The 8,699-nt window shown below is 38.8% G+C and overlaps 2 protein-coding genes across 2 annotated transcripts in view; both read right to left on the bottom strand.

Moving 5' to 3' along the window:
- Positions 1–779: 779 nt before the first annotated feature.
- LOC107731892 (myb/SANT-like DNA-binding domain-containing protein 1) lies at positions 780–3,434 on the bottom strand. The gene is made up of 3 exons (XM_016543079.1): positions 3,013–3,434; positions 1,292–1,570; positions 780–1,212 (listed from the first exon to the last, which is right to left on the bottom strand). Exons 1-3 carry the CDS (start codon positions 3,267–3,269, stop codon positions 924–926), a joined length of 825 nt encoding a protein of 274 aa, XP_016398565.1. The 5' UTR covers positions 3,270–3,434; the 3' UTR covers positions 780–923.
- A 3,182-nt stretch (positions 3,435–6,616) lies between these two features.
- dtx4a (deltex 4, E3 ubiquitin ligase a) overlaps positions 6,617–8,699 on the bottom strand; it is a 19,980-nt gene continuing 17,897 nt past the window's right edge. The window contains exons 7-9 of the mRNA XM_016543142.1: positions 8,135–8,455; positions 7,869–7,958; positions 6,617–6,914 (exon numbers count right to left, since the gene is read on the bottom strand). Of these exons, the coding sequence (XP_016398628.1) occupies positions 6,687–6,914; positions 7,869–7,958; positions 8,135–8,455 (639 nt within the window). The 3' untranslated portion in view covers positions 6,617–6,686. The remainder of the gene's footprint in view (positions 6,915–7,868; positions 7,959–8,134; positions 8,456–8,699) is intronic.

Below are 8,699 nucleotides of genomic sequence, written 5' to 3'. Positions count from 1 at the left end.
TTTTTTTTCAAGAATTCAACTTTTTAATGACACTTTTTTTCTCTTTTACAATCTTTGGACAGTTGCACCGCCTAGACATTTTTTGACATCTGACAAAAATATCAAAATTACTTTTAATTCAGAAATTAAAAAAAGGGGTGTATTATAGTCATTTTTAGTGAACAGTATATATATATATATATATATATATATATATATTAACAGATCTAAGCTAAATATGAGTGTCAGCATATAAACTGCTACCAAAACAATTGCATGTTGTAACATTTAGTAACGTTACATTTTGCTAAATTGTGCTATGCTATAACAGTGTAATGGTAACATTGAACTGTAATGGTACTAACTAAACTAAGATTGTCCTCTACCATTTTGAATCCTTGTCAACCTAATCCAGTTTACATTATCACCAACCTTTTGGTGTTATCTGTCTGACCTGAACTTCCGCCCTTCTGGAGTTTTCTTGAACGTGGTATACTTTTAAAGAATGCCTTAAAAGAAATCTGAAATCTTTTAGATGTCAGTCAACCATGACTGACATTACATTGTCTAAATAATTAGCCATGAATTTAAGTCTCTTAGCAGCTAACACAGCAATTTAGAAATCAAATGAATCAGATTTCATAACACATTTTGTGTCACATAACAATCACCTTTTAACTTTTGAGACACAAAGAACTACATTTAGATTCAGATAGTTGGAATCAGATGTGGATAAATAGTGATTTCTTCAAAAGTTTCTTTTGTACTGTAGGTTACATCTGTCAACATTTTTGAAAAACATATTTATTGTAGAAGATTTAACAGTGCTTAACAGGTCTAAAATGTACCACTAACTAGTTGGTTATAGCTTTTATACTTAGATAGCATAGCAACACTTCCTCAGCAAAGACAAAAAAGGTCCTTATCCCATATCTGAGGACCTGTCACTCAGTTGTAGGTGTTCCTAAACCCTTTGAGGCCGGTGGGTTTGGCCAACAAGGGGCAGACGGAGCAGGAATCATCTTCTCCAGGAGGTTCATCATTCGCTCCTGAAGCTGGAGGCTCTGCACCTGCAGGAAGTTCTGCTGATGCATAACGCGGCGAACTTCATGACAGGCCTCCTCAACGGCACGGCTTATCCTGCGTTGCTCCTGCAGCATTGCGTCCAGGACACGCAGCTTCTTTCGGCGCAGTGACACATGTGAAAGCCTCCGCCTCTTATGTGGCTGTGACCTGCAGATGGACAACCATGCACATATAATTCCATAATTATGATTCTGAAATGGATCTGTGATCAGATTGAACATGTTACCCGGTCTCAAAAGAACTCTCAGAGTTCTCTGTTAGGCCTTCTTCCTCATCGTTAATTTCTCTCTCCTCTGAGGAACCCGTGTACTCGGGTAGAAACCCACTTGGTGGAACTGATTGGGGCACAGAAGTCTCGAGCTGAGAGGTGGAGGGGCCAGACGTCGAGAGGTTCGGTGGGCTCATATGAGCATGATCTGGTACCTTTGACAAGATCCTCTCAATAGATTTGTAGTACGGCCAATCAGGTGTAGCATTGCTTCCATTTGCTGTGTACTTCAGCTTCCTGTTAGAAAGAATAATCTCTTAAAGGAATTTTAAATACTTTATCTACTTCATATTGTCTTTAAAAGTGTATTAGCATAAGAGAATAGATCATAAATGGTAGAATCAAGTCATTATCACACCAGTCTGCACTAAAAATGGACCAAGATAATGGTAGTGTAACAATTTACTGTGATATTTTAGGGAATTTTTTAGGCTTTTTGGTTAAAATTAACAATTTGTAAAGCCATTAAAGGCATTACAACCACTTTTATCTGCAGTTTTAAACATTTACTCAGAATTGTTTAGTGTGGTACAACATTTGAAATGTATAAAATGGCAAGTAAAACAGCTCACACAGTGGTCAAAAGTCATTCATATTTCTACCCCTGAATAAACGGAATAAAATGTATATATTTTTAACAGTGCTTCATATATTATATCTCTATAATCTAATGGAGTATTTTGTATATTGTGTACTTCGTGTATATACTATATGCATCGTGTTTATATTTAGGTTGAATATGTGTCAGTACACCACTGCACACAAAACCTTTACCCACCACTACATTTGTTTACTGCAATGTGACCGAGTGATTTTGATTTGATTCACGTTGTTTAGAAGTTGTCTTGACTCTCTAGAGGAGTGTTTGGTTCCATAGCCTATTTGCGTTCTATGTTGCTATTTGAATTCGATATGTAGATCTTGACATGATCAAACTGGAACGCTGTTTTGTTTTAGAATGGCTTTTGAGTGCATTGATTGCTGTCCTCCAAGCGCTTCTCCAAGTATGCATACTTCGCTTGTGGAGGACAGACACGCCGCCTGACGTAAATTTCGTCATCAGTACAGTCCGCTGCTGTCCGCGTGTAGTCCAATTTTCAGCGCAGACTTGTGCGCCACACATCGCACATGCAGTGCGCACGCAACACTAGTTGGTAGTGCGCATGCGTCGGTCGCGTGCATCCGATGCCGAGCTCACACAGCCAATGCGTGCTCAAGTGTGCATTTTTGTTTTAGAATGGCTTTTGAGTGCATTGATTGCTGTCCTCCAAGCGCTTCTCCAAGTATGCATACTTCGCTTGTGGAGGACAGACACGCCGCCTGACGTAAATTTCGTCATCAGTACAGTCCGCTGCTGTCCGCGTGTAGTCCAATTTTCAGCGCAGACTTGTGCGCCACACATCGCACATGCAGTGCGCACGCAACACTAGTTGGTAGTGCGCATGCGTCGATCGCGTGCATCCGATTCCGAGCTCAAACAGCCAATGCGTGCTCAAGTGTGCACAACACTGAGCAAAACGACGAAAGCGAAGTACACCATTTAAATTGTAAGAGTAGACACTTGGGTAGTGATAAACAGATTATTGATATGATTATTGATTATTTTTCTTTGGCCCTCAAATGACAGACAGACAGATAGATAGATAGATAGATAGATAGATAGCGTAGTATTTACTTGCCTGAATTGGAAAGTCATGTTGGTAATCTTCATCTTAATCTCCTCCCTGTGTCGCTGTTCCCCAGTTAATTCGTAAAGTTGCTTAGCCATTGTCTCGTAGATCTTAGCATTGCGCTTAGCCTTCTTTAGCTCTGTCACGTACTCTTCCCAAATGTACACAAGAGATTTCATCTCGGAATCTGTCCAGTTACGAGCCCTCCTGTGCTTCTCGTTCGAGTCCGGCACAGTGTAACTAAAGCAGAGGTCCTCAGAGGCCATTTTAAGAACAGATTATGTACCTTTCATTCAGGTTTATGATTTAAGCTTGATTTTTTTTTCTCAGTGCAGTCTGTTTTCCTGGCCTTAGTTTGCTTTCTCAAGCATGTGCTTGTGTGTGCGAGAGACAGGCCTCTGCTGCCCTTCCCCCCATGCTTAGTTAAGAGGCCTCAAAATGGAACCTGGAGGGCTGGAGCAATCGCTTTAAAAGCTTTTAAAGAGGGAAGTTCGTCAGCATGATGTCAAGTTACCCTGGCAACAGCCCACTAAGGCCCTCCTCTTCTAGCTAAACCCTTCCCCTTCACCTCTACTCATTTGTCTCTGTCAGTCTGCAGCAAAAAGCTTTTAGCTGAAAGCCAACAAAGTGGGTCGGGCAGGCAGAAAATCTGCATGTGAAATACGACTCCTCTGGGGACCGAAAGCAGCAGAGTGTGCTGTTGCCTAGGCGACCGGTCTTTCTCCAGACCACTTAGTCCGAGCGTTTATGAGCTTAAAAGCTTTTAATAGAGAAGGGGCTAGAGTGACATTGCAGAGAAGGTGCATTTGCACCTGATATAACACATTTAAATTGCGGCACAACATTTTTTTAGGTTAATGTAATTACCCCCTCTGGCCCTGAGCCCTTTTTACCACATTACATTTGCCCTCAAACACTTCTTCGTCTCTGACCACACCCGAGTGTTTCAGATTACATCTTCTGTCACAACTACAGGGGGTCTGGGACAGGACATTGGGAGTAGTGCTTCGGGGGGAAGGGTTATCTTGTGCACCCTTTGACAGATTACCAGAGGTGACACATGGTGCATGTGCTTCTTTATGGCTAACTAGATGCATCACCTTCACATTCAACTTCACTCTGTTAAGAGACATTTGGAGACATTCCTGACTGAGATGAGGAAAGAGCTACATTACAGGAAAGGCCACCTTGGCTTCATAATCATTCAGTATTTTGAGCATATAAAATATGAAAGAAATTGTACTGTTCTATACACTTAATTAGAGAGCAGAGGCTAATAGTTGATATAATGTTGATATATTTATGATGTAGGCAAATATTTGATTTCTTTCTTTCTATCTATCTATCTATCTATCTAGATAGGGTTTGATATAAATCTGACTCCAACACATATATACACACAGACACACACACACACACACATGCGTATATATATATATGAAGATTCATATCAAACTCTCTGCTCTTTGAATTTGTTCTGATACAGATCCAGGTTTAACACGTATAATTATAAAGATCATTAATTAAGAGGCTGGATCATCTGCCTGTAGAGGAAATGCCCTGGTCTTAGGGGAAACCAAATGGTCTGTTAAATTTGTGCCATGATAAAATTTTAATTCAGAGAGAGAGAACAGCCCATCCTATTGCCATCTCGATGGGTTCTGTCTAGCGCTGATTTTGGGCCATTTTGAAAATATTGGTGTAAAATGACTGTCTACAGCCATGTCAAGTAACATTTTGAGAAATTATTATGGGAAATAATTGTGTAATATTTACAGTATTGTGAATATTAAAATCATTAAATTGTGTTATATATTGGTACTCTATCAGTCATAGGCCACAAAGTCAGTGTGGAACCTGTCTGTTCCTCTGATTTTGGTTATTTAGTTGAACATCGCCCCCTACTGAGCCAAATATTTAGTGCCTGACTGACATTGGTAAACTATGCAAAAAAGGGGCACATTTTGAATGCAAGGGGAAAAAAATCTGAAGTCAAGGAATGAATGAATCCAAACCAGCATTTCCTTTTTTTTTTGAGTGCCTTTAATATTTATTCAGTATTCCAGCAGCTATTTAATATGCAAGAGTTGTTTTGTACATTTTATATTATACAGCAACATTAGTTCTCCTAGCTCCGTTCTCCGTCTTCACAGTTTTCATCCTGGCAGCCATGCCATTTTCACTGTTGTCTCCATAGCAACTATCATGAGGAATTTGGCTGGACAATAAATCAAATCATACAAGTGCAATGAAAAAAATTAAAACACAGTGGAAAAAAAACCTAATAGCTTATAAGAAATAAGATAAACCAATTAAAAGTATATTATAAAAAAAAAAAAATGATACAAGAAAAAGAAATATTCATTTACTTCCACAACATGCTTTTGAATGCAGGGGGGAAAATAATTGTGTACATAAAACATACATACAGCACATCAACTATAAATGTAAGCTTACACATTTGCATGTACATACATGCAGACATTTCATCAACAGCTTTGTAAACAGGTCCACCAAAGACCTACCGAGAACCGACCAGAAAGGCAACCGGAGATAGCTTGTCCACAGGATACAACTTCAACGGACTTAACAGGGTAGGTTAGTAGCTCTTAATAACCATTTAAAAGGCCGACACCTTCAACTTGGGAGAATCTAAACCTTACTGGTTCCTAAACTGATGATAAAAAAAACACTATAATTGAGCTTGGCTCAGTTTGCTAGCAGGCCCTGTATGTAATTCTTCGCTCTCCGACAGCAAATCCAATCACAAAGAAATGAGTTTTCACTAAATTTGTTCATTGTCTATCCGTTGGCCGCCAATCTCACCTTGGCTCAACATTTCTTTAATACTGATTAATGAAGTAGTTTGCATTAAATGTCTCTTTCTGTCCCTGGACAGAGATTGGTGTTTATCCCAAGATCAATGACAATACAGGCTTCTCATTTCGACATTATAAAATAATGTAAGATACAATAAAATAAGTACAAATATAAGTGGTTAATGTAAATACTGCTGCAAACATTTCGAAAACTATGTCGTCAAATAAATACCATGGTTATTACTGGAATGTATATGTTAACAAGTGCCACTATGAGGCAGTAAACATTCACGTTCCAGCATCTAAAACTGCAACTGGAGCTTCAAAGTTAGCAACAAGTGGTGGCCTCGGTTACAGCGAGGACGTAATCGTCTCTGCGCCGAATGATACGACTACATGCACAGAAGTACCTTTGTTTTGCGTATCCTTCACATAACTACAATACATTAAATGGTTGAACAGACACCGGCAAAATCGGTTTTTCATCAATGTCTGCAGCCCACTGGCGACAAAATTGCACTGTACCAAATCTAGTTTTTGTGGGGAGGACACTAACAGGAATTTTCAAAAAGAAAAAGGCTCCACCACAATATCGCGCACAGTGCAATGTTGTTTGTAAATTACAGCTGGGCCGTCCCACTTCTGACAGGCTCGTACAATTTCTTTAGCATTAGGAGGGCTAATATCACTGAAAAAAACTTAGCGATGATGACTCATAAACCTTTTATAGTCCTTAAACTTCATTTTTTTATTTTGAAAGTGTCTCAGGTTTTCTGAGAAACAAGAGCTGGGAATTGAATTCGGATTTGGCAACACTAACACACAAAAAAAAACATTCAGTCTTTGTCGTCCTGACTTAAATTTTCAGTCTCTCAGACACTCTTCCTCAGTGATGCCTTGCGCCCTCAGCTCTTCCAAGACGTTGTCAAGGTGACCGGAGTCTGGGTAACCGTGACCGGTCAGGTTGGAGCCAAACTCGGTTTTGTGATGCACCTCGTTCCAAATGACCGTATCCGTCTCGCCCGTAGTGCTGGATGTGCCCACTGAGAAGATCAGCCGGCGGTCCCAAGCAACCAGCAACAGCTTCAACACCTGTTAGAGCGGCAATCGTTTAGAATAAAAGCTGAAAATCCTTGCATTTTGAAGTTGGAATATGTAAATAAATAATAGCAGAAAGTCATGTTATCTGCAGGGTTTTAAAAATCTAATTTAAGGCTTTTTAAGACCATCTTTAAGACCTAACAACTGCAAAATGTCTATAAAAATGACAATTTATACAATTTACAATACAGTTCAAATAGTACAGGTTTTGATAAAAACAAAAGTTTTATAATATGATATACCACACATTTCAGCATCAGAAGTCAAAACTATAAATGATTAAATACATTTATTTAAAATATGATTGTATTGTACAGCATTCAATTAATGTAAACTGCTCTAAAACCGTGAGTCTGTAGAATACACATCAGTACCATGTTTTGATTTAATTGATTACATTTTATATTTATTTAATTCAATCATCACCTTAGTAAGTGTCATATAAGCAAGTGTAAGTAAGTGTCATAAATCATATAAGCCCTATTGCGATTGCAAATTTAAGACCTTTTGAAATTATGAAGACTTTTATTATACTATTTAAGATATTTAAAGGGATAGTTCACCCAAAAATGAAAATGTTGTCAACATTTACTCTCACTCGTGTTGTTCCAAACCTGTGTGAATTTCTTTCTTCTATTGAACATATAAGATGGTATTTTGATGAATGTTGCTAACCAAACAGTTTCATAATATGGAAGAAAAAAAAGTCTGTTCGGTTACCACCATTTTTCAAAATATCTTTTGTGTTTAACAGAAGAAAGAAATTCATACAGGTTGATAGAATTAAAATTTTTGGGTGAACTATCCCTATACTATGTAGTTAACATAGTCTTTTTATGACCTTAAATTTGATAAAAACTAACTAAATTTAAGACTTTTTATGGACCCTCTGTGTCCCTGTAAGAGGATGAATGAGACTGTGTTTGCGAATGTCTGGAGACTCACCAGGCGGCCTTTTTCACTGTCAGGGAGGTAGCAGTGTCTTGGAAATCCACGAGCTGTGAAGGGCTTCCCGGGGTTGGGATGCTCTGGACCCTAAAACAATAACAGACAGGGCCGTTTAGACCTACATTATAGTTATATAACATATGCATGCAGTTATATAACACTGCAGCAGCTCAACATACAATGTAGGTGGCACAAATGCCAATGTGAATGAATGCTCTGGACAGCGCAGTGGTTTTAAACAAGCTCTAAATTAAGAGTCTTACCTGAATGCCAGGGGGTATGTTGTAGATAATCCGGATGGTTTTGCAGTCAGGGTGTCCAGGAAGGGAGTGAGGAATGACGTGGTATTCCATCTTTCCTGGTGGCTGGTTGCCGGTTTTAACACCGTAGATGGTCTTGCAGGTGGGACACTGAAGGCTGCCGTCTTTGTTGCCGTTGTTGTACATGGCCACCAGACACTGCAGGTGGTACTGATGTCCACACTGAGACAGACGACCCACTGACTCTGCCCGAGAAATGCCACCGACACCTGGGCCTTTATAGCCAGATGGTCCGCAGAGAGATTCCATACAGATAGTACAATCCTAAGAAAGATTCAAATTAATAAAGAAAAAGAGAGAAAGAAAAAAAATAATTTAATCAAGTTTAATGAATCTAATGATGAGATCATTAAAATAATAATTTTAATTAAAAAATTAAGTATTATATTTTAAAGGGGTCATATGATGCGATTTCAATTTTTCCTTTCTCTTTGGAGTGTTACAAGCTCTTGGTGCATAAAGAAGATCTGTAAAGTTGCAAACACTAAAGTCTCAAATCCAAAGAGAT

The sequence above is a fragment of the Sinocyclocheilus rhinocerous genome, unplaced genomic scaffold, assembly GCF_001515625.1.
Source record: "Sinocyclocheilus rhinocerous isolate Xijiao unplaced genomic scaffold, SAMN03320098_v1.1 scaffold1841, whole genome shotgun sequence".
Taxonomy (NCBI): Eukaryota; Metazoa; Chordata; class Actinopteri; order Cypriniformes; family Cyprinidae; genus Sinocyclocheilus; species Sinocyclocheilus rhinocerous.
The sequence above is the reverse complement of the archived record's forward strand: the minus strand, read 5'-3'. Positions and strand labels throughout refer to the sequence as shown.

Coding starts and splice junctions, on each gene's coding strand:
- LOC107731892 (XM_016543079.1), bottom strand. CDS start 3,269: ATGGCCTCTGAGGACCTCTGCTTTAGTTACACTGTGCCGGACTCGAAC. Junction 1,571..3,012: donor AACATGACTTTCCAATTCAG/GCAAGTAAATAC, acceptor TCTTTCTAACAG/GAAGCTGAAGTACACAGCAA. Junction 1,213..1,291: donor GAGAGTTCTTTTGAGACCGG/GTAACATGTTCA, acceptor GTCCATCTGCAG/GTCACAGCCACATAAGAGGC.